We start from the raw sequence: 26326 nt of genomic DNA, 5'->3' as shown, positions 1-26326 counted from the left end.
GCACAATACTATTAGAAAGTTTTTTGTAGGGATAAGTCCCGCCCCTTAGGGGGCATGTTCGCCTCAGGCTAATGTTTACCTATAAATCTGGCAAGCATGCTCGCTGTGCTTGCTTCTGCTTTCCTGGTCTCCATGGGAACGGTGGTTCTGTAAGTCTATTTCTCCATTAAAGCTGTATATATATTTTTACAATCTGTCTGCATTCGTTTACGCCGTTACATTTTTGTTTGTTTATTTATCAATAATTGTTTTAAACCAATAATTTTTGATTTTACCCTAGGTCTCTGGGCTAACTACCCTCTGGTTTTTGGTTGCCCAAACAGTGTCAGGTGTGTGACCCTTTGCTGTGGGAACTCCTTCAGCCAATAGACTTTAAGATACCAGTCCCATTGAGCATGGTCTCTTATACTATAAATGCAGTCATAAAGCTTCTATGCAACCTCTTTCTCTCCTACCTACTGGATTCGGTTTCTGTTCCCCATTCATGTAGAGGACAGTGATCTGTGAGTCTACCCATAAATAAATAACTCTTTATTATACTCAATTTTGAGTGTGGGATTACTTTTTAGTATTGATCTTCAGTCCTTTTTGTAGAGTGAACCTTATAAAAAATCAGATATTGGTTGGCTATGCCCACAAGCACGGTGCCACCATTTCCCTACAATGTTTTGCAGGCAGGAAAGATTGATATTATAGATCAGAGGCTTTTGTGGCTGAGTGGTGTATACATTTCTCTTTCAGTAGACATCAGAGTACCTTTATGCACTAATGAGATTAAAACATAGGGTAAAAGCCACCATCCTGACTTCTCATGTTCAATTAGTTATACAAGTGTTGTCCTCAACAATGGGACCCTGTTGTCAGGTTGTGGAGAGCAACTCTTTCTCTTACCAACAGACTTGGTTGTTTGGGGATTTCATGGTACATCCTTGACCTACAATTCAATTAAGTACAACCCAGTCCACTGCTTCAAGCCTTTTGTGGCGGCAAGAGAGTCTGGTTGAGACCCTGTATTCTCCATTATTAGCAGACCATACTAGAATCATCTTCATATAGTTTAGAAAGTTTCCAAATAATTCCTCTAATGTCCTTCAATTCCAGCTGTCTCTCCCCCACATTCTTTCCTTCTACCCTGTCTCACCTCCATTTCCTCACCTTATCCCCTCTTTCCTGTTTCCACTTATCCCAAGTCCATTCATATAATCTATTCTATTTCTCCCTCTCAGAGAGATCCAAGTGCCCCTGAGACCTTTCTTCTTTCCTAAAATTACTGAGTCTGAAGATTTTAGCTTGAATAATATTTACTTAACAGCTAATATCCACTTATAATCAAATAGAAACCATATTATCTTTCTGAGTCTGGGTTACATTCAGAATGATTTTTTTCTAGATCCATCCACTTTCTTGTAAATTTCATGTTGCCATTTTTAAACAGCTGAGTAATACTTTAGTGTGAGAATATACCACATTTTTTAAACCCATTCTCCTATCAAAGGATATCAAGGCTATTCCTAGCTACTGGCTATTATAAATGAACATTGTTGAGCAAATGTGCTTGTGGTAGGATGAATCATTAAAGTTATTCTTAAGAATATTTTCAGAAAGCTTTTCAGGAGCATGCAGCAAAATTTCAGCTACACAATGTACACCTGGGCTTTTAAAAATAGATCAATAACAAACTATGTCAATTCTCCCTTAAAAGAAATATCATTGCTTTGTAAATTATATGTAAGTTATTGGTGATAGTATTCTTTGCTAATTCAGTTTGGCTCCAACAGATTTTTTAATATATCCAAAATTTTATTGTGTATTGCAATGCTCTTTGATCACTGACATGTATTAAATAGTCAATTACCAACTAGTAATAGCCTTATCAGTTGAAGACGGATTCAATTAATGACCATTTTGAACTATATTCATGGAATAAATAAGTCCAGGTTCTTGCCTAATCAGAATTAGTCTTGAAAAGTGAATGAAGAATTCTGCTCTCTCCTGAGGCAGCCCTGCTTTTGAAGAACTCAGCAGAAAGTCACTTTCAATGATACTCCAAGAAAGTGCAATTCTTCTTTCTGGATTTTGAAGCTATATTCTTCATCCTGCTTAATTTTTAGAACATAGAAGTTGGAGATAATGGATAATAACTAGCATGTTTATCTAATTATTAATAACTATAATTAAGTATCAGTTTTCAAAACAATTCAAAAGCAAAATTATAGTGGAGAATAACTATGACCTACTTATTATAAAAAAGACAAAAAGATAAGTAATTCTCCCCCAGTAGAGCATCACTTCAGCAAGTCTACAGCAGCACATTAGGTCTGGCCTTTCTTACTTTTCAAATTTAAGTATATTTAATAATATTTATATTAGTTTGATAGTATTTTTAAATTATTCACTAAGGAATACTTTTTAATATGAAAAAAGTCTAATGGGATTCCCTTAATTATGTCAAAGCTTCCTTCAGAGTTTATAGAGCAGAATCAAGTTTAAGACTTTCTCTGTTGAGCTTCTGAAAAATCCACTTGCATCTTTTTAACTCTTTCAATTTGTTCATCATAAGTGTTGCAGCCTTTGATCCCTTCCATAGTCCTTGCACTATGCACACCAAGTTTTCAGTATTTGGACAGCATCTCTTGTAATCATATTATGAGATTCTGATACCTCAATCAGTAAAACAGGCCAGAACCAAAGGCACTCTTGGATGAGGGCCCTGTGGCTACATTATTGCATCCAGAAATTCAAAGGTGGCAATAGTAGCCAATGATAAGGGGAAACCAACATCCATTATCACAGACCGTGCAAGAGGGGAGCAGGGATACAGTGAGTATGCTACTTAATTTATTGTAACTTATGGCTAGAAACCAAATATGAGTGAGTACATCCCATGTTCTTCTTTTTAGGTCTGGCTTACCTCACTCAGGATAGTGTTTTCTATTTCCATCCATTTGTATGCAAAATTCAAGAAGTCCTTGTTTTTTACTGCTGAGTAGTACTCTAATATGTATATATTCCATACTTTCTTCATCCATTCTTCCATTGAAAGGCAACTAGGTTGTTTCCAGGTTCTGGCTATTACAAACAATGCTGCTATGAACATTTGGTTTCTAGCCATAAATAAAGGACATTGAGCCTATAATTGGAGATCATAGAGAAGCTAAATAAGAAGGTGAACCCAAAGAAAAACATATAGGCATCCTCCTGAATATTAACCTTCATCAGGCGATGAAGGAGACAAGAGACAGAGACCCACATTGGAGCACCGGACAGAAATCTCAAGGTCCAAATCAGGAGCAGAAGGAGAGAGAGCATGAGCAAGGAACTCAGGACCGCAAGGGGTGAGCCCACACACTGAGAGAATGGGGATGTTCTATTGGGAACTCACCAAGGCCAACTGGCCTGGGTCTGAAAAAGCCTGGGATAAAATCGGACTTGCTGAACATAGCGGACAATGGGGACTACTGAGAACCCAAGAACAATGGCAATGGGTTTTTGATCCACTGCATGTACTGGCTTTGGGGGAGCCTAGGCAGTTTGGATGCTCACCTTACTAGACCTGGATGAGGTGGGTGGTCCTAGGACTTCCCACAGGGCAGGGAACCCTGATTGCTCTTTGGGCTGACAAGGGAGGGGAACTTGATTGGGGGGGAAGGGAAATGGGAGGCGGTGGCGGGGAAGAGACAGAAATCTTTAATAAATAAATAAATAAATTTATTTTAACTTATGAAACCTTTCAAAACATGTCACTGGAACTCTTTATTATGTACACAGGGCACAGGGTGAATAATGAAGGATAATTTCCTGACCCTAAGATTCTGCATCTTGAGGAGAAAACTGATAATAATATGATAGAAGGTAAATTACCTAATCGGGAACTACAGTTATTCAAACAAAATCTCCATTTAAACATAAACAAGAGAGCACTTCAAATTTCATATTATCAAGAAAATAACATGCCCTATCTCTATTTGAAGTAAAGCGGGAAGAACAGAAGAGAACTGTCCTTCAACCAGCTTCAGTTGAACCATGTAAATGTTTGCCAGGCTTTGGGAAGGATGCCAGAGACAGTGTTGATAGAGGAAAGTCTGAGAAAAAAAAAATCAAGGAGACCTCCTTACACTGATGGTTGGAAAGGGAAGTTCATTTGGTCTCTAACAACAATTCTCCTTTCTCAAATCTAAGGAAAAGAGAATGCATATGTTTTGACTGAGGTGATTATTCTTAATATGCAGTACAACAAAGGAGAGAAAAGTGTCCTGAGGCTGTGAAAAAAGCAGGAAGAGATGATCCATTTTTCTGTGTATTCAGCTGTTTGTAGGACTCTATGTAAAGATGCTATTCTCAAGAACATGAGGGGAAGTGAATGCTAAGATGATGAGGAATTCATTGTATCTATGTTTAACAAAGAAATTTAAACATTTCAATGCTGTAAATACATGGCTAGAAATAAAAATATTAACATTGAAGAAGACAAATGGAGAAACTCTCTGAGAATACATAGTGGAATTATAAAAACTAAATGATGATGGGAAAAATGCTACAAATAAGAAAATAAGTAAAGATTCAGTATTTGAATGATTGGTATTTAGGGTTAAGAAGAAAAATAAATACTTAAAAATATGGAGGTACATAAGATCTCAAAAACTGAAAAGTGAATGAAATTAAATGTGAGACAAAAAATCCTTTAAGTCCTATTCCATTGTCTCTCGGGAAAGAGAATTTAGCTTGTGAAAATCCATACCAATCTATCCAATCAGTATAAATGAAATTCATACCAAGAGATATTCTGGTAAATAATGATGATTGATAGTAATAATTTCAAGAAGAAAGCATCAATCTTGTAATAATCAGCCAGGAAAGGATGCATATTTTTAAAAATGTATCACTAAACAATTAGAGAAAATTATAATAACAAAAAATAGTATGTTCCCTTACCATAGAACACACATATATGGGTATAAATAAGCTTGTAATCACACACATGTATATATTTATGGACACACAATACATACATATAAATATATACCCAGGATAGCTTAATATTAAAACTGAATAAATATAAATAAATAAACAAATAAATAATAAAGGAAAAATACAGTAGAAATTATAGCACTTGTAAATAATTTTTAGCTGATGCAATTAAACAGGTCTTTTAAGGCACAAAATGTTATACAATCACAAAAGTATGTTAGATTTGCATAAGGAAAGACAAAAACTTATAAAGTCAAATGTAAAGTAAAGTGCATGGTCATCTATGGGAATTCAACTGCTAGATAAACTATCAACCTCAAAGATGAACAAGAAAATCTGTAATAGGATATTAGAAAGGATAATATATATATATAGTTCGTGAGAGTACAGAAGCAGGAAAATGAAATGAAATGTCATTTAGTGCCAATTCAGGATATGAAAATGAAAACTTCTTTTTCTATTGGGGGTTTCATGAGCAAACTTTTCTACAAGAGAGAGTTGGTGAGCAGTAGAGAGAAATTATACAGCAGATAAAAGCCTGTAATGTGGACAAATGGAGACAGTGCATGCTGTGACTCAAATAGCAGGCTCATTGTCTACAAAGAAGCAACAGCAATGAACAATGAAACATAAACGAAGTTTAGCTTATGTTCTTGCTGTGGATAAAAGAACTGGAAGCAAATGATGTTAAAGAAAAATTGATAAAATATTTTTATAGATCATGTTCTGCAATAAACAATATAATATAGCCACCACAACTTGTTGTTGTTATTCTTATATGCAAAACACCCAAGATAAATCATACAAAATTCAAAGCCACATATACATGAGCTAAGCTTATGAAAACACTTTGAATTGTGTAAAAACTAAAGGCCTTATATTTTTTGTAAATATAATTCCCTTTTAGTAGTCTTAAGGCTAATAAAATGGCTAATTCTAACAGGCTCATAACCACCAAGATACCTGAAAATATTGAGTTGAACTGATTCCACAAGGCTAAATTAATCACTTTCGAAAGTTAACCATCATAGGCTGACAGCATATGGGGATGAAGCTTAAGCTGGCATATGGCTCTGTAGATTTTGTTACTGAAGGGAACCGTTAAATATAGGATTTTCTCTAATGGGAGTCCAGGGCAGATAATAACTTGGATATTTAGAATGGTGGCATATTACAATTGTCCTGCATAATACTGCATAACTACCTGCACTCAGAAAGCTACTCCTGGAACCATACATAGGATTTTATTACTTATCCTTTAATTTTTAAAATATAGCATAATAAAACAAATTGCTATCTTAAATGGTTGAAACTACTTTTGGAAATTAACTATTTTAACAAAGAAATAATGATAAGAGATTCTAAAATTCATATATTACTAAACATCCTCAATATTTTAAGGAGTCTAAACCTTAGACTCGTGAGATCAAATCAGTTAAAAAGGCTGGCTATCATACCTTAATAAAATAACACACAGCATTGTATTTTCATGGTACCCTCTGCAGAGGCTTACTTAACTTTCCCGAGAGAGATTGAGAGAGAAAGATGAGCACATAGGCAGATAAGGAGCATTCACCTCCAGCTGTGTGAGGACACTTACTCTCAAAACTGAGTTTCGAAACATTAAAGACATATTAGCTACTTGCTTTTACCGATAATCTTTATGCTACAACTTACCGTACTTCATTGCCATGACCAAAAATATTACGTCTTATAGAAGACAAAACAAACTGGATTAAGGCAGATAGTGCAGAGGGTTTTCTGGAAGGATAGGTGATGACATTGTTTCTTAGCCATTGGTTTGTTCCTATTCATGGAACCTACTAAGGAATCAGCTCCAGTTAAAGCAACGAAACTTTTATTGAGAACTTGTTACATGTAAGGTTCTTGTCATAGAAATTCAGACGAAGTGCAGTGTGCTATGCCAAATATAGAGCCATGAACCTGCCCAGTGCCCTGAACAGTTGATCCTATTTGAGAGGTACCTTTGGAGATGGGAATCTACTAGAAAATCGAGTATTTTACCCAAAAAGTTTACAGTTCCACTTCAGTTCAGATTGACAGGAGAAACTGGTCATTGGCCAGAACTCCCCATTTCCTGCTCAGAGTAGTTCTGTGTGTGCCGTTTCAGCAAGTTCATTTCACATATGAGTCAAAATTGTTTTTATACTGAAAGAAGCCTTCTTATGGCTGGTATTCTAAATTTAACGCAGGGAAATTTAGGATAAAGTCCAGGTTCAAACAGATTGTTGCCTATGCTGCCTGTTTAAGTACAGAAGCTGGCTGAATTGAAACAGAAAAGAAAAACATTTCTAGATTTAAAGAAAAAAAAAGACTAGAGGAGGGGAGCAAGTTAGAGTGGGTGGAAAATATATCTATTGGAAAGAGTCAAGGCATAAAATTTAGGAGAAAGCATTGCCACCCAGTAGGAAACCCAGATGACTGCAGGAATCACCACAGAAACACATGCATGTCATAAGAGTTTTTCTCAAATCTCAACTGAGGATCCATAGGCATTTGCGGCTAAAGAGTCCACCCTGAGTGGTTCATACCCCTGAGCAGTTGAATTCCTGTGTTTGCAGTCTGTGATGGTACACTGGTTCAGTGCTATCAGGTACTTAGTTGTTTTTTTTTTTCTGTTTTGAATGTCAATTAGCATGAAGAACATTATGATAGACATCGGCTTTGACCAAGTGTCTCTGAGCAATTAGATTTGCCTATATAACAGTAAAAGCTACCCATATTTTTAAGCTGAGTCAGCCAAAGAGCAGAGAGAAAATTTATGTTAAAACACAGCAGTATTGTTTTTGTTGCTTTTTATATACTGTGATTTTAATGAATATAGTCATTCCTCACATATTATTCACTATTCCAAGAAAAAAGAAAAGGTAAAATCATTGACTCATTGAATGTATAATTCAATGATTAAAGAATTCCTCTATGTGGTAGACTCCTGAAACAGAATGAATTAGCATAGAATCTCAAGACCTTAATTCACTGTTAACCATTGGAATGTGTGCTCTGTTATGTTACTTCTCTATGTATTTATATGTATTTATTTTCTCATGTGTAAAGAGATAATATAGTACTTGGCCTATTAAAGAACCGAATATGGAATATTCCAGAATACCCCTAGAACAGTATGAGGCAACATTCATTCCCGAAACATCACATTTGCTATCCAGAATGCTTGCTTGACTCATGAAATATTTTAGATAGCATAACACATTGATAATGTTTCTACTGAAATATTTTCACAAACTGATAGAGGCATTTCTTTATCTTAATCATTTAAATTTAGCTTACTATTTAAAGTGGAAGTTCATCCAAATGAGAAAAAGTCCATATGAATTTAAATGCACACACAAATATATTTGTATACATTTTTGTGTGCAAACCCACAGTTTAATACCTAGGAAAATTTTCTTATATTTTCAATGAATATTTGTGCTACTAAATATGCTTTCTTTCTATTTATGCACCATGGCAATTTGTTATCACTCATGACCTACAGCTGACCCCGACCATCTGTTTGGAGTTAACATGCATGCTCATAAGAGAAAAGACCAGAAATAGGAGCAAAAGAACACAGTGTTTGAAAGTACACATGAGATTGTGGTGGTTAAGGATGATAAATTTAAGGATGTAGCATGGAACTTAGTCATAGGATATAGTCAGAAGAGGATGCATTGTCCAGGCAAAAAAGATAAAAAGCACACAGAAATAAACACAAAGAAAAGCAAAGGTGACTTCAAAAGTTGCCTGCCAAGAAAATCAAGTTTTTAAATTGAATTTTCATTAGAGTTGCAAGCTGTAAAAAAGATTCAAGAATGAGTTTATAGTAAGTAGGAAAATTTTAGAACTGTTTTATGCCATTGGATGAAAAGAATCCCTAACCCCTAGGTTTCTATTATATTTTAATAATTTTACTACATAATACCTTGGTTTTTCACTCAATTCTTTTATACTTTTCACTCATAACATTTTACAGTAGGAGGCTGCTTGTTTGTTTCCTGCCTTCCTAGACTCCTGAAATAACCACACAGAAACTGTATTGATTAAACTGCTTGACCTTTTAAGATCAAACTTCTTATTGGCTAGCTTTTACATCTTAATTTAACACATTTCCATTATTTTATATTTTAATACAAGGCTTGTGGCCTACTGGAAAGGTTTTGGCGTGCTGCAAGGGAGAGGACCACTTGTTTGTCCCAGCTGCCCGGCTAGCTTACACCTGAAATAGCAACATAGAAACCGTATTAATTAAAACACTGCTTTGCCATTAGCTCTAACTTCTTATTGCTATCTCTTACATATTAGTTTAACCCATCTTTGTTAATCTGTGTATTGCCACGTGGCAGTGGCTTACCAGAGATCCATGGCTTCTCTCCAACTCTGCTTTCTTCCTCCCAGCCTCCAGTTCTGTTTTCCCCACCTACCTAAGTTTTGCCCTATCAAAAGCACAAAGCAGTTTCTTTATTCATTAATCAATGAAAGCAACACATGAACAGAAGAACCTCCTACACCACTGGCATGTCTGTCTGGGGCAACGACACCATGGCTTCTCTCTGACTCCTCCCTTCTTTCTACCAGCATTCACTTTAGTTTTCCCCACCTAGCTCTGTTCTACATTATCACAGGCCTAAGACAGTGTCTTTACTAACCAATGGTATTCAAAGCATATAGAGGGGAATGCAACATTACTCTCTATTTCTGTTTAAATAAAAAGGAATGCTTTAACTTTCACATAATAAAATTACATTTAACAAAACAGCTACCAAGCAAGAATTACAGTTACAATATTTATATTTACTTTATCTTTTGTCATAACTAAGGAAAACTATAAGTATAAATTCTTCAACTTCATCAAAGGCTACAGAAGAACATAATATTACCTAAGTAAACAGAAAGAACATTGTAAGCAACTTCTAAAACTCTAGAAATGATAGAGACATCTTGTTGCCTGGACAATGACCCAAAATTCTTCTGTACCATTGGGGCATCCATCTTTAGCCTATAGGCTCAGCAGACTTTTCCATGAAACAAGAAATTTCAAAGACAGTTCTGCCTACATTGGCAGTTTACCAATCGCTTTCTTTTATGTCCTGAATGTGTCTGGCAGACTCTTTCATGAAGCAGGAACCCTGAAGGCCCTTTCTCACCTTTAGGCAGGATCAGCAGTCATGTCTCTATGGCTCTTGCACTTCCAGTTAAGCAGCCTGGGCAAGAACAGTTTCTTGTCCAAATGGTGAACAGACTCCATAAGGAGCCTCTTTGATTCCCATTATCCTCTTGAAATAGATTGTTGTTGCCAGGAGGAGATGTGTCTCATTGTCATGAAAAGCCCTAATTTTCTTAAATATAAGTGTCATATTCTGAAGGTCTCTGAAAGATTTAAAGAATACTTATCTAATTGAAATATATCTTTATATATCTAGAAAACCTAACTAACATGACTATGAGCTTGACTATTATAGATGATTATCTATTAATCTATACTTTTTAACTAACATTACATTTTTAAATAAGCTACACAAACACAATGTTAATTAAAAGCAGAATATATATATATATATATATATATATGTATATATATATACAGTATAACAAAATTTACCTTAAATTTGTATCAATAAACCAAGATCCATACAAATGGATATATCCCCCTTTAAATATAAACAAACATTTTAAACAATATTTGGGAATATGAGTGTTGTTCTCTAGACTATTTCTTGTTGATAGGGGATGATATTAATCAGGTTCATGGTGTGTCCTGTGTACTAGGTTCATCTTAGTCAGCAGTTGGGCAAAGTAATTTTGGGGGGTATCAACAGCAATCTTTCAGGGGTTCTTCCATATTAGTCTGGAAGGATTCCATAGGTTCACATCCTCTGTGGAAACAAAAGAATAACCTCTTTTCCAAAGCAACATATCCTTAGACCCAAATTTTGGAATCAAGGTACCTTTAAAATATAAATTGGTTTAGCTTAGTAGCCCATACAATGAAATGTCTCTCTGTACTTAGCTTCTTCACAGTCAAGAAATTCAAAGAAAACATAATAATATTCATAATCTGAGCTGTGTATATTCCATCTTTATTTGGCTTATGTTTCTTGATCTATATTTTATTATCTTTACTTCTTTAATCTATGACTGTACACTTTTATATTACATTTACCATCTCGTTACCCTTTTTCTTCTTTCTCCCAAGCCTATGTACATTTTTTAGACACAGTGTTTCTCATTTAGAGGTCTGTTATTTCTGAAACTGTCCTTATCGTGTATTGGTAATCCTCTTCTGACCAGGGCTAAGTGATTCTTAAACACCTAAGCAGTAGCCTTGCTAGGGCAAACAAGGCCCTGACTGCTTGGTCCACCCAGTTCAGCATGGAGGAGCTGTTTGCTGCCTCCAAAAGCCATGCTCACAGTCCAATTTTTAGGCACACAACCTGTCTATGTTGCCATTAAGCAAGTTGTAGCACTCTGTTCACAAACCTCATTTAAATGCTCAGCCTCCTGAAAGAGCCAGATGTCACGCTGGCAGCATGGGCCCGAAAGCTGGCATTTCAAAACTGTGTGGTTTTTTTTTCTGCTACTGCTGAATCAGTAAAACATAACCTTTAATCTCTTAAAGGAGCTACAGCATGCTGCCGGCAAAATGCTGCCTACCAAGAAGCTGTGCTTAACTCTGTTCTGTTGTGTCTAAGATTACTTTTTAAAAATTTTCAGGTTTTTTTGTGGATCTAGCTAGCACATGTTGGAGTGCCAAATAGTAGTATGGAGGCCATTTGTTTGTTTCCCAGGTGCCCAGACTGCCAAAATAACCACACAGAAACTGTATTAGTTAAATCACTAATTGACATTTTTTAGCTCTAACTTTTTATTGGCTAGATTTACATCTTAATTAAACCCATTTCCATTATTTTATATTTTACCATGAGGCTCATGGCCTACCAGCAAGATTCTGTGTGTCTTTTTCTGGCAGCAGCTCCATGGCTTCTCACTCCCAGCATGCAGTTTAGTTTTCTCCACCTATCTCTGTTCTATCCTATCAGGCCAAGTCAGTTTCTTTATTAACAATTGGTAGTCACAGCATACAGAGGAGAATCTCACATCACCTCCCCTTTTCTATTTAAATAAAACGGAAGGTTTGAACTTTAACATAGTAAAATTACATATAACAAAACAGCTATTAAAAAAGAATTACAGTTACAATATGTATATCTGCTGTATGTGTCTCAGGAACCATTCTTGATCTGCTCTGTACTGCCACTCTCTGTGTCTCAGGGAGCTTCTAAGGTCTCTGTGGATGGCTGAGTTTGGAGGCAAAGTGAAACTAACAGATTACAGGGTCTGATGGGGGGTTGGGCATCCTGTATGCAGGAGTCCTGCCCTCTGAATGACTAGTGCAGCTAAGGTAGGTGGGAGAGAGGCCTAAAGCCTAGAGACTGGGATGTCCAGCTGGGGAACTGGTTACTCACCTCTTGATCAACTCTATATAGTCATAGTCTGTGTCTCAGGGAGCTGCTGAGGTCACAGGGGATGAGTGAGTTTGAAGACAGAGTGGACCTTTTTGATTACCAGGTCTGATGTTGTAGCAGCCTGCATGCAGGAGACTTGCCTGTTAATCAGCTAGTACAGAAGACTAATAGGATTTATTCGTAGTTTTTTTTCACCATTTTGCATGAAAACCAAAATATAATCGCCTAGATGTACAGTTAGACTCTCATATTGTTAAGTCTTCATTTTTTTTCCTTTTCTCCAGTTGTCCTTATATATTTCCTTCAGTTTTGAACACGACTCTATCCTCAAATTATTTATGATTATAGTTTTCTGAAAGGGGATTTTCATTGTAAAATGATTAATATCAATCAATTATACAGTCTTGAATTAAACAAAATTCACAGGAACTTGGTGGGAATCTTAATATTTAATTATTAAGTGTTATATACTGTTTGTATTCCACTTCGTGAAGCAATAATTGGTCTTTAATTGACCACATACTATATTACTTTGTTTTTCTGTGATTGAATTGATCGCTAAATCTGTACATTAAGTTATGATCACAAATGTTCAATGTCAGTGTCATATGGCTGCACAACAAGTGAACCAGTTTAATATAAGAAGTACTAGTGAGCTAAACTGACCATCACTTTATTTTAAAGTATTCCACCTGGTGGGTGAAGACATCTTAGACTATATATCTAATGGCAAGATAAAAATATAAGCCAATAATAAATGCATTCATCTCTTTCAAAGTACAAATAGCCAGGAGGGTTTTTCTCTTAGCATGTATGTTTTTTAATCTCTTGAGTTCAAGAGTTTTACAAATTTATAATGGGTTAATTCATTCCGTTTAATGACTGTGCTCTTCTCTTTTTAGGTTGATCTTCTTGTACCTACCAAAGTGACAGGCATCATCACACAAGGAGCTAAGGATTTTGGTCATGTGCAGTTTGTCGGTTCATACAAACTAGCCTACAGCAATGATGGTGAGCACTGGACTGTGTACCAGGATGAAAAACAGAGAAAAGATAAGGTAAGTGGTCTGCATGCTTTGTAGAGTGAAGGGTCAGTCTCTGGTTATATTTTTATTTTATTATTTTATTTATTTTTTTTATTGAAAATTCCCACCTCCTTCCCTCCTCCCACTTCCCTCCGCTCTCCCCACTCCCCCTCCCCGTCCCTCTCCAGTCCAAGGAGCAGTCAGGATTCCCTACCCTATGGGAAGTCCAAGGTCCTCTCTGCTCCCCCCAGTCCAGGAAAGTGAGCATCCAAATAGACTAGGTTCCCACAAAGCCTGTCCATGCAGTAGAATCAAAACCCAGTGCCATTGTCCTTGACTTCTCCATCAGCCTCCACTGTCAACCACATTCAGAGATTCCGGTTTGATCACATGCTCCATCAGTTCCAGTCCAACTGGCCTTGGTGATCTCCCATTAGATCAGTCCCACCGTCTCAGTGGGTGGACGCACCCCTCGCGATCCTGACTTCTTTGCTCATCTTCTCCCTCCTTCTGCTCTTCATATGGAACTTTTAATGGAAAATGATTTCATTCAATGTATTTTGATCATGGTTTCCATTTTCCCAACTCTTCCCAGACACTCCTCCCATTTTTTCCACCCACCCAACTACATGTCTCTTCTTTCTCTCTCTCTTTAGAAAACAAAGCAGACAAACAGGCAAAAAGAAACACATAATAAAAAGAAAGAAAAGGAAGAAAAAAGACAAGAAACATACAAGCACACACACACAAACACACACATCCTTTAAACACAAAACTGCAAAGCATAATATTTAGCAAAGGGTAAGTAATAAAAAGAATGCCCAAACAATTTTGAATATATTCTAAAAATGACAATGCATACAATAAACCATGCTAAATAAGAATTTCAAATAAAAGACTTTTCAGTAGAGATTATGATAGTAAAACTTATTTACTAATAAAGTAAATATTTTTATTAATAAAAATTCTCAAATTCTCCATACTATACAGCAAGACATGGGTATATAAAATCCTCTGAGGGTTTACAGACACTGTTCTGTAGAATTATGTGCTTCATGAAATGCAGGATTTAAACTTGGAATTTGTTTTAAGACAGAGAAGTCTTTTAAACTATTTTTCAATATGCACTCAAAATAAATAGTAGTTAAGTCTTTACAATCAGTGGGGCATGGAGACATGTGCATATGATCCCAGAAAACCGAGGCAAGAGATCTGGCACAAATTCAAGGCTAACCTGAGTTATTTTATGAAGCTATTTCTAAAACACAAAACCTAAAACAAAAGAACACGCAAGCATTCATTTGTTGACATACTTATTTCTATTTAAATTTGAGATGTAAATTAATGCTTATATTTGAATATTTTAAGTTGTTTTACTGTATTTGATAATGAATGCACTTGATCTTGTTATCACAGCTAGAAACATATGCAAATGCATTCTATGAAGTTGCTGACTGACGTTATTGCTAAGTTGATAATGTTATTCAAGTTCTCTGTATCCTACTGCTGTTTTGCCTGCTGACCGTTACTGAGAGTGATATAACTAACTTTCATTATTACTATGGGTTTGCCTAGTTTTCCTTGCCTTGTCATCTTAGTTGCTTTCATATAGTAGCACAAAGAAAGTCATATTGTCATTTAAATATTAAGTGACTCATATCTTACAATATTTTCCCTATAAAAATTCATTTCATCCAGCATTTGAAAACATTACCTCCAGGTAATGTACGTGTATTTTACTCATATAAAGTATATTTGGGATGAAATTCTTTGTATATAGTGGGATTTTTGAGTCCAATCTAACTCTACTTTGAAAACAAACAAAAACAAGCTTTCAAATCATTAATATTTGATGTTATTATCGATGCAAATAGTTTTCAATTAATCATTTAAATATTTATTTTCTATGTACTGTATTTTTTCATTTCCAGATGGGACTATAGAGGTGAGAGGGTGATGCGGTCGCTAGGTATATTACTGGGTGAGTGGTGTGCACACAAAACAGTATACTATGACCATAGCACATTCAGGTGGAGGAACTAGGTTTATGAGGGTTCCAAGATAAACCAGCTCCTATGCTTGCCTGCCTCAGTAAGATTATGTAAGGAAAACAACCATCAAATAGTAGTAACTCTGTTCTACTATAAGTGGTGAAAATAAAATTCTAAAACACATAAATGCTTTTTCTGTTTTTCTATGGCACTAAGTAACTGATCTTTAGAATGGTTATAAAATAGTATTCATTTACACATAGCAATGTCTGCACAAACATAGAAATGTATTCATCTACCTGTGCATACACAAGTAGCAAAATCCAACTGAAAGCAAAAGGATGCTCTGTTTTCATCCTGCAGATGTCATTTTCTAGGCAACCTCTCACAGCATCCACAATTCTGTTTGTTAACGGTATTCATTATTTAGTCAGCCCTAACTCGGCCTGTGGTGACACTTTAATACAGTCCACACATCCTTAGGGTCCTCTTTCCAGTGCACAGTATTTCTTAACACTGAACTGGCTTTTAGCTTTCTTCACTACGTGGCTTCAGCTGCCATTTAATTTGAAAGTCAAATGTTCCCTTGCTCTTATGAAGGTGACATTTGTTTCAAACTTCTGGAGTGCTGTTTTACTATGTTTAGCAGGAAAACTACAAAACTTGACAGAAACTTTCAGTGTTTAATTTTTGAGGATAAAACTGAAAGCAAAACAATAATAAATTTCAGGAAGAGTTCATATATGGAAAAAATTAAAAAGTTAAAAATAAGTTTCCTTATTCAGTAGATTAGGTATAATGCCATAGTGTCAGGATACGAATTTACACTGCAGGCACTTTGACGATGAAAAGGACTGCTAATATTTTATTTCTTCTCTATCCTTGAAGTCATTAAGTGTTTAAAAACCATAAAAGCATGAGATAAAAAAGAATGAAAAAATTCTCAGAAATATGAAAAAAGAAAAACTGTGGAACCTTAAGAAAGAAAGAACCTTGAAGAAATGGGTAAAACATCTCAGTTCACTCATGATGGTGAACTTTCTTACCCAGGGGTTCAGATACAAAAGCCATCTGATTTTCATGGGAATGTCTGTTGAAACAAAACCTATCTAGTGGATCCTGCTTATAGGTCTAGTACAAGATAGGCAGGAGAACCTCTCTGAGCCTAAATCCAGCTTAGTCATTTAATGAAACTAGGAAATTAAAGATAGAGATAATGGGGGGGGTTGTTATTAAGACAGGAACAAAAAAAGGAGGAAAGAAAGTGAGTAGGAAAGAAAATACAGACTCTGGCCTCTGCCTCAGAGTATCTGCAGGTAATACTTAAGTCTGAATGTTTATAGAGACCGTAGTTAATATAAATAAACAAATGTGGGAAGGACCATCCCAGTCAACTCTATAACCAAAATTTAAAATTTGAAATAAAAAAAGGTTTTGGAGTTTGCTACTCAGAAAAAGATGCATTACAATTCTTAGGACTTTGACTGACCTCTGACTAGTTGGTAGACATCTGTATGAATTAGTATCTCCAGAAAGGTTTTTTGATTTTAATAAGTTCCCAAATTCCATTATGAAGAGCTTCATTTAAATACTTTAAAGTTAAAATAATAGTAGACCGAAATCATAGAACTAAGAAATTAGGAATATAGCTTAAGAGGGAAAACTCCTTGAAGGAATGACATGTTATGGGCTTTTTCTTTTAGGCCACCAACCAGCTCCAAATCATGGCATAGAAACTTCTTATTAATTATAAATGTTCTTTAGAGAAGGAGCGAGCCATGCTCCAACTCCAAAACCAACTTTGAATTTTAATTGAGTTGAGACTACATCTTTTCTGAGAAGTAAAGAGATATAGATATTTAGGTAGTGAGATTTTACCCTGCAAAGAATACTGGTAGCATAAATCAGATTTTTCTTTGCTTAGTAATTTTTTTTCTGGATAGTTTTCCCTTCTTTTTTAGATGTCTAGATGCTCAAGGTCTTTTGATATCTTTAAGATGGGTATTTTTATTTTTTGTAAAGATAAGAAAAGCATAATGTTTTCCTGATCTTTATTTGTTGAGTTTTCCTTTTGACCTGTCACATGGATTGATGAAGCACCATTTCTCTTTCTTGGGAGTTCTCTCCTACTCAAATCAAATCTTTATCAATTTTGATAGTATCCATAGCTCTTCTTCTCCTCTAGAACAAAAATGAAGCTCCTTCTCCAATATAACATGTCCTGGTTTCCATTCTAAAGTTAACACATCTTTAAAGCACATAGGCTGGTTTAAATAAGGAGTTTTTTTTTCTGTTGTCCAATGTCTTTCCACAGTTGTTGTTCCTTTCTCGTTAGCATTAAAAACTCACAATTAATAAGGCATTATGCAATCTATCTCTGGAGGTCTTACTTTCTCCTACCTGTATACTAAACATTTCTTTTAATGTACAATTAAATCTTTCTATAATCGCTTGTCCTGTAGGATTGTGTGGTGTACCTGTAATAGGCTTTATATTATAATATACAAAAAATTCTTTCATTTTACTAGAGATATATGCTGGATCATTGTCAGTATTAATTTGTACAGGTATTCCCATGATGAGCATGACAGAATAATCCTTTTCAGGACTCAAAGTAGTTGTCCATTGAAATCCTGAAAAACATGTCTATTATATGGTGTACATATTTTAATTTTTTAAATTATGCAAAATGAAACACAGTCATTTGCCACATTTCATTTGTTTGCATACCTTTATGGCTACTTTCTTCAGGTAATGGAGTTTGGTTAAAGAAAGAACAAGTAGGAATTCTTTCTCAACTTTCTTGGCTTGCTGCCAAGCAACAGAAAAATCATTTTTTAAACCTTTGCTCTTGTTATGATGGTTTTTAAATAAAATCCTGAGGTGTCAAGTATATTTCTTATCAATAACAGATAGATTTCATCATTACATTGTGCTAGAGGACATGGCAAACCCATATGGAATCTTATGTGTGTTTTATATACATATATGGGATGATTCCTATTCCTGAGTATTTCTTGTAATTGTATAAATAATGAAGTTAATTTTGTTCTATCAGGAATAAATATAGAAATTTCAATTTGTAGAACAACCCTTTCTGTATATTGATAATAACTATACTGAGAGGTTCTGTAAAATCCATTAGTATCATGAGAAGGGCATATTATTCAGACTTTTTTCACAGAATTGCAAAGAGCTTTGAATTTCTTTGCTTAAGTTTCCTGGTTTACCCTTTTTTCCTAATTTGTTTGCATCAGTACAGAATGTTGGGACTCCAGAAATTGGTCTTATCCATACAATTCATGGAAGGATCCATCTGATTCCTTTTATGAATTTAATTCTCTCAATTTTGAGATAACTGTTGTTAATGTTTCCCAAAAATTATTGCAAGCTCTTTGTCAATATTCATTACTTTCCCTTGAAGACGAAATTTCCTCATTAGTTAAATGTAGTATAATTTCTGCTGGGTCCATTCTTGAAGTTGACAGTCTTACTATTCCTTTTAAAATCAAATCAGAAATCTTTTAAACATGTCTCTAATTTCTTATTCTGTTTACGTGGTAGAAATAGCCATTGAAATGTAATATCTTCACTCTGCATCAAAATTCCCAAAGAGGATTGCCTAAAGTGTAACATAACCAGAATGCAGTTAAGTTTTATCTCCACATGATCCATAAGTGCATTCTGTAATTTCTTTTCCACTAAAGTCAATTATCTTTCAGTTTCAGCTGATAATTCTCTAGGATTATCTAAGTCTTTGTCCTTTTCTAGTGTCCTAAACAAATTACTCACTTCCTCAGCTTCTATCCTAATAGTGTCAATAAATTTGAAATATCCCCTCGCAATCTTTGAAAGTTACTAAGAGTCTGCAATCAATCTCTCCTGATTTTTACCTTATGTGATCTATTTTTTGTAGACCTATTTTATATCCTATAGAATTAGTAGAATCTTATCTTTGTAATTTTTAAGGAATAATTTGGAATCCACAGCAAGACAAAATTTTCTTTACTTCTTCAAACATTTTTCTTATTTTTTAAATGTGTACACATTAAAATTTTAATGAATCAGCCCATAGGTTATCATCCATTTAATGGTAAATTATATATTATGGAAATTGTACATAAATTATTTCCAATGGATTTTGCACAAAATATTAGCACAGGGTAGAGTTATTTAACTTTTCCTGTGGGAGGACCTTCCATTGATATCTCTTAACTTGCTGAGAGTTGTTATAAGTAGGCATCATGAAGGCAAATGTTTCCCTATCTTTGTCTTATAATGGTATAGTGAAGAAACATTCTTTTAAGTCAGTAACTATAAGAGTATATTCTTTAGGTAATAAAGAAAGCAAAAGCATTACAGGCTGTAGAGATACCATTGGCTGAATTGCTTTATTTATGGTTCTTGGGTCTGTCAAATTCTCCAGATTTCTTTCAAATAACAAATACAGGAGATTCCAAAGGCTGGTAGATCCTTCAATATATCTAGTATTTAGCTGTTCCTGAACCAGCATTTCAAAACCCTATAGTTTTTCTGATGTCAAAGGTCACTGCCCAACCCAGAGAGGTTTGTCAGTTAACCATATTAAAGGGTAGGGCCATTGGTACCTCTGAAAGATCAACAGCTGTTGTGCCTTGTTTATACTGTCTGAATGGTCAGTAACTGTTTTTTAATAGTGCCTTATAATATTATTCCCAGAAACATAAGTTAGTCTATGTTTCCTTTCTGAGACTGGAGGAATGTTAATCTGGGTGTTCCATTGCTGGAACAGATCACAATCCCATAGATTCACTGCTCCATTAACCACGTTTGGCCTTAGCCTTCTTCTCTTCCTGCTGCCCCTATTCATTCAATCTATTTCATGCTTTATTTTACCTGAGATAGGGTTCCAATCCCTAGGAATTGAATATCTACCTCCTGAAGGGGCCTATTTGGGTGCCTTGATTCTGGAGTAATAATAGTCACATCTGCATTTGTGTCTAATGATCTTCTCAATTACAATGTTGCTTATCTATACCCTTAGCTCTAGTCTTTGGTCACTTATAGAAATCTGCCAAAATAATGTTTGATGGTTCCTCCTGAAATTTTTGATTCATCCTCCAAAGCTATTCTATTATTCAGAGAAATATGGTTTTTTACAATAGGCATTGGATCCTCTTGGGAATGACTGGACCACATTCAACTTTGGGTACTGAAAGGGGCCTCCAAAGGCATTTCCTGATGAAAAAGGTTTACCTTGATTGTACCGTGTTGAGCTATAGTCATTGGTCCAATGTCAGCCTTTGCCACATCTTCTGCATAATCCAGAAGATTGATTGGAATCATCTATTTGGGTCATTCCTAGAAGGGATATTATTTTTAGAAATGCCCTGTCTACAATTTCATTTCAGATGGTATATTCAAACATAATAAAAAACATTTGACATTTTGATTTCTTTTTAGGCCTTTGGAAATTGCCCCTCCTATCCAGGCCACAACACTATAGTTAAGAGACTCAACATTGGCTGTGTGTAAGATCAATTTGTCAATAGGTGCTGATCTGACCTTTAAAGGTCCAATTGTCTTTTTGCATTCAAAATTAGCATTTTCAAACATGTATACAGCATGAAGACAATGATCTCAAAATTAGAACAATATATAATAATGTCTTAATCAAAGGTAGAAATGTATAGTGCAATATGACAAAAAATTCTAACTTTGTATCAGTATACACAATATCTTAAGCTGAAGTAGAAACATACATACATTATGACAAAAATAATTTTAAATTTGTGTACAAAACATTTTAAGCGGAAATAGGAATAATATACAAAATGACAAATATAATTTTGAATTTGTATCAATATACAAATTATCTTAGACAGGAATAAAAAAATATTTTTACATATGTAACAATATACAAGAATCTATACCATTGTAAATTGTCTAAAACTAATAGTTACTAAAGAAGTTTACAAGTAGATACCCTAATCTACGTAATTATCCTATCCTGTCTATTCCCCCTTTATTCTATATCAAATAAAATTCCTGAATTTGATTATTATTATTCTGCCCCCAACCCTATAGTAACTTATAACCAATCCAGAGAAAGACCAAAATTTATCCATCGCATCTGTTGTGAGAGGGAGTATCAATTTCTTAGAATTACTTCCAGCTGTCTTGGGGGTGATGGTATCTCTATGGGATCTTGTAAATATCTAAAACAATGGTAAAGTCTCAAAAGGAGTAGCTGTAATATTTGCAGCTGGTCTCTGAGTAGTGGGTAAGGCTTATCTAATGTTCTAATATAAAGTTCTAATATGACATTCTGGCTGGAGTGTTGTAAGAAGGTGGACTATCTCAGCTAGCTAAATTGAAATTGTCTTGGACAGCTTACGGTCCAAAGCTGATCTTTGAGTGGTGTTTATCGAATTGATGGAATCATTATGAAACAGGTAAAATTGTTGTGGACTCCCATCTTCCTTCTGGAGACTTTAGAGATTATTGTTAGAAAAATTTCACTGTGTAAAACTTAAGCATTATTAATATCAAGATGGAAATTTTAAATTTTAAGATAGATATTTATGCAAAAAAGGTACTATGCCATCAAAAGTAAGTATGGAGAGTGTCATGCCCGCCTCGACCATCAAGGAAGACGCAACACCGGAGCTCTTCTTGCAGCAGTTTATTCAGGACTTTTTGACAGCAATCTTTCTTTCTCTATTTCTCTTCCTCCCTCCCTCCCTCCCTCCCTCCCTCTCTCCCTCCCTCCCTCTCTCTCTCTCTCTCTCTCTCTCTCTCTTTCTCTCTCTCACCGGGCAAATCTCTCCCAGCCCTTAAAAAGGCACGGACCGCAAACCCCAAGTTGCCAGGTGGGCACTGCCCATAGGTCCACACATATGTAAGCAGCTGACAATCATTGCATGATAATAGCATGAGTCGGGCCTTAGCCATAATCGCCATCAGTTGCGGCTCCACGCAGCTCTCTACAGGGGAGGAACAGTATTTTGAGGAGATAGAGTTTTGACAAAAATAGTCTTGCCAGCTATATCTTAACCTGTTTCTCTTCATCTTACTTTTTGCCCCAGAACTGTTTACCTTTATTTCCTTACGTATATCTTACCTTCACTGATTCTTTTGTCTGTCTATCTGGTGACTGCCTTGCTTCTGGCCCTGGGCATGTCCCACCCTTCCTCCCTTATTATCTCCTCCTTCTTCTCTCTCAAATCTAGACTTCTACTTCTCCTTATTCACTTTGTCCACCACTCTAACTTATTACCCTTATGTCTAGATATTGGATGTTCAGCTTTTATTACACTTATGAAGTGCCTTAGGCAGGCAAGATGAAACAAATGCAACATATCTTTACATAATTAAACACACCACAGACAAATGTAACACATTTTCATATAGTTAAAGTAATATTCCACAACATAAACAGGTGTAACACAACTTTGCTTAGTTAAATTAATATTCCACAACAGTGACATGTGTATTCACTCAATCGTTTGCATGTTATAGTTATAGAAGAATGTAACTTAGCATAATATAGTAGAACCAAAATCACCATTTATAATGAGGAAAGATGCAAAACTTCTATTTCATCAGCATATTTTGAAAGACTAAAGTGTAGCCAACTAAGTACATTGTCTGATAGATTAAATCCAGGGAGTTTCCCTGCACAGATCGCCAGTTTCAAAGCCTATGACTTTCTGGTAGACATAAAGAATTACTGATCTTCTTAACTTCATTCCCTTTCCTAGTGTTTGTAATGATGACCAGGCCAGGGAGATGATTAAGTATGTAAAAGCTCTTGCCACTCACTCAGAGACTTGACTTTGAATCTTGGGACCCACTCTGTGGAAAGTAAGAACTGCCTAATGCCAAGTTGACTTTTAACATACATAAGCATCACTGCAAACTCTCCACAGTCTGCTCTGAAGGATATATTCAACTTCAAGAGGATTGCAAATGCCACAGAACATCCCACTGAAACTCTGAAGGGATCACTATCAAAGAACTGAAATTAAATGTGGAAGTTTAAAGCCCCTCAAATCCAGTACATAGTAAGGCAGCCGACAGCAGAATAAACATTGGTAAGGCTGTCTCTTGAAAATGTTGTTAGAATGAGAATTCTTCATCTAAAAAATTCTTTTCAAAGATAGCAGAGTTGGCTTGGTAGAAAAAGTACTTGTGAAACCAACACGAGAAGTTCAGATCCTGAAAACATATGTATATTGCAGTTGTTGTAACATAAGCCTGGAATCATGGTGCTGGAGAGGTACAAACAGGAGAGTTCTTGGGGGCTTGCCTGGCTAATTAGTTTAGCTCAAATTGGTGAGCTACAATTTAGGTGAGAGACCCTGTTTACAGATAATAATCGTAATAGTAATGTGGAAATAAACAGACAAAAACACTCAGCATTAACCTCTGGCCTATACATATGTGCATTCACACAAAGCCAGTGCATACACATATTCCACAAGCACATATGCACAAACTCACACACATACTTTAAAAATAAGGAGAATGGAATCTACTGTGGTAATCATGGAGAAAGATGCTTGCGGGGGGGGGGGGGCAAGGGAGTGAATTGTCCTGTCAAGAGAGCAGCCATACTGCTGATCACTTGCCCGGTGGAGCTATTAGGCTCAGTCCCTCAGCATCAGCCCCCAACACCATTCTCAAATAAGGTTGAATGAAAAGGAAAGAAATTTCGTTCTGAAAGCAATTTCCAAAAAGGAGATTGCTGCACACAAACTCATAGATCTCAAAGATAACAAGTAAATTGTGCCACGTGATAGAAACGCAGCCACAGTCACCTTGCTTTCCCACTTGGATGTTTGCTTGATGACTTAATTGAAACTGAAGTTAAGGAGACAGTGATATAGTTTTAAGTTTTATCTAAAAATAAGGATGTTGCTACATAAATATATCAACTGTTTTGAAAAATTACCTGTTTTGTTTTGTTTTGTTTTGTTTTTTGCTGTAATTCAGTATTAGAGACTATTCTAGCATTGGTTTCTATTGCTGTGAACACCATAACCAAGGCAGCTTGAGGGGAAGAGGGATTTATATTTTTTATATTTCCACATCAGAGTCCTTTATTGAAAAACTTAGGGCAGGAACTCAAGGCAGAACCGAGAGGCAGGAGCTGATGCAGTGGTCACGGAGCAGTGCTACTTGTCTTGATCCTAATGCCTTATTCATCCTGATTTAGTATAAAACCCAGGACCACTGACCAGGGGTACACCACATGCAGTGATCTGGGTCCACCCTGTCAATCATTAATCAAGAAAATGCACATGGGCTTGACCACAGATCAGTCTAGTGAGAGAATTTTCTCAGTTGAGATTCCCTATTTTAAAATGACCCTAATTGTGCCAAGTTAATATAAAACTGAGCCAGCATAGGGTCCTTACTAATACAGGAGCTATATAACAAAGAATATAACAAATTTCCATATTCACATAAGTATGGAAGTCAATGTGAGATTGGGAGTGTCATATGTCAATCTGTTGATGTCATGTGATGATGTGGGAGTGTGATGATGTGGGAGTGTCATATGTCAATCTGTTGATTTCATTGGCTAAGCAATAAAGGAACTGCCTTGGCCCATCTCATTGGTTAGAAGATAGGTGGGAGGAGTAGACAGAACAGAACGCTGGGAGGAAGAGGAAGTGAGCTCAGACTCCACAGCGCTCTTCTCGGGAGCAGACGTCCGCCATGCTCCCGGCTCCTGGGCAGACACACGCGATGAAGCTCTGAAGCTCCGACCCAAGATGGACTTAGGCTAGAATCTTCCCGGTAAGACCGGTGCTACACAGATGATAAGAAATGGGCTAGTCCAGGTGCGAGAGTTAGCCTAGAAGAGGCTAGATAGAGATGGGTCAAGCAGTGTTTAAAAGAATACAGTGTCTGTGTAATTATTTCGGGGCATAAGCTAGCCGAGCCGGGCAGGCGGCTGGGGTTTTGGGGACACAGCCCAGCCACGCCCATATTACTACAAATGACGCCCAGACGTGTGGCTAACTAAACCCACTTAAAAAACCTGAGAAGTCTTAAAAATAAGGGAGAGAGAGTTTAACACAGATTTTTGCTGTTTGTTGGTGGCGTGCTGTAGAGAGATTTCCTGATTCGGCAACAGCAGCAGAAAAAACGCTGTGTCATTTCAAAGAGTGGCTTCCTGGGGCTGTGCCGCCAGTGCAAACTCTGGCTTTATGTTTGTGTTCCCGCTTGGGATCGGAAGGAGAGTGCTCTGAGACCTTGACGATGACTCAGAGCTCCCCGCCTGCTCCTGGGCAGAAGGCAGAATCAGGCTTAGGCAGGCGGAAGAGCATGGCGGATTCCTGCTGCCATACAGAGACGTGTTTTTAGACTGCGCAGTGCTCTGCCTGTCAGATTTGGATGTTACTTGGATGAAAAGAATTTCTGTGCTGCACGCTCAGTCTCAGAATTAAAGTGCTGAGTGCCGCTCCTACCTGGTAGCCCCAAGAGGCTTCCTGACTCAGCTTCAGCTGCAAAACCCTGCAGCTCATTAAGAGGTCCTGCCACGAAACACTTAAACGGTGTTGACGAAAAGCTGAACGCATGCTTTTCGGTTTACAGCCGTAGCAGGAAAAAAGCTGCGCCATTTTAAAATGCCGGCTTTCTGGGCCATCCTGCCAGGGCAAACTCTGACTGTTTGAGGCAGGAGGGCCGGCTACCGAGAGAGGACTTGAGTGTTGTCTGCTGTAGCTTGCTGGCTGGCAGGGACCTTGAAATGCCAGGTGTGGCTATAAACATGGCTGCAGCCTGTACCTCAGCCATGAGGCTGGAAAGCTAAGGAATGGGCTACATCCAGCCGTCAAAGCCACGCCTTTAGTCCTACTGAGTGAGATTG

General features: G+C 36.4%; 1 protein-coding gene across 1 annotated transcript in view; it reads left to right on the top strand.

Annotated features, from left to right (window-relative positions):
• Edil3 (EGF like repeats and discoidin domains 3) overlaps window positions 1–26326 on the top strand; it is a 440770-nt gene that overhangs the window by 393025 nt on the left and 21419 nt on the right. Inside the window, exon 10 of the mRNA XM_075976362.1 lies at window positions 13352–13507. Coding sequence (XP_075832477.1) covers window positions 13352–13507 — 156 coding nt within the window. The remainder of the gene's footprint in view (window positions 1–13351; window positions 13508–26326) is intronic.

The sequence above is a fragment of the Microtus pennsylvanicus genome, chromosome 6 (genome assembly GCF_037038515.1).
Source record: "Microtus pennsylvanicus isolate mMicPen1 chromosome 6, mMicPen1.hap1, whole genome shotgun sequence".
NCBI classification, from domain to species: Eukaryota; Metazoa; Chordata; class Mammalia; order Rodentia; family Cricetidae; genus Microtus; species Microtus pennsylvanicus.
Note: the sequence above shows the minus strand (reverse complement) of the source record. Positions and strands in the feature narration are given on the sequence as shown.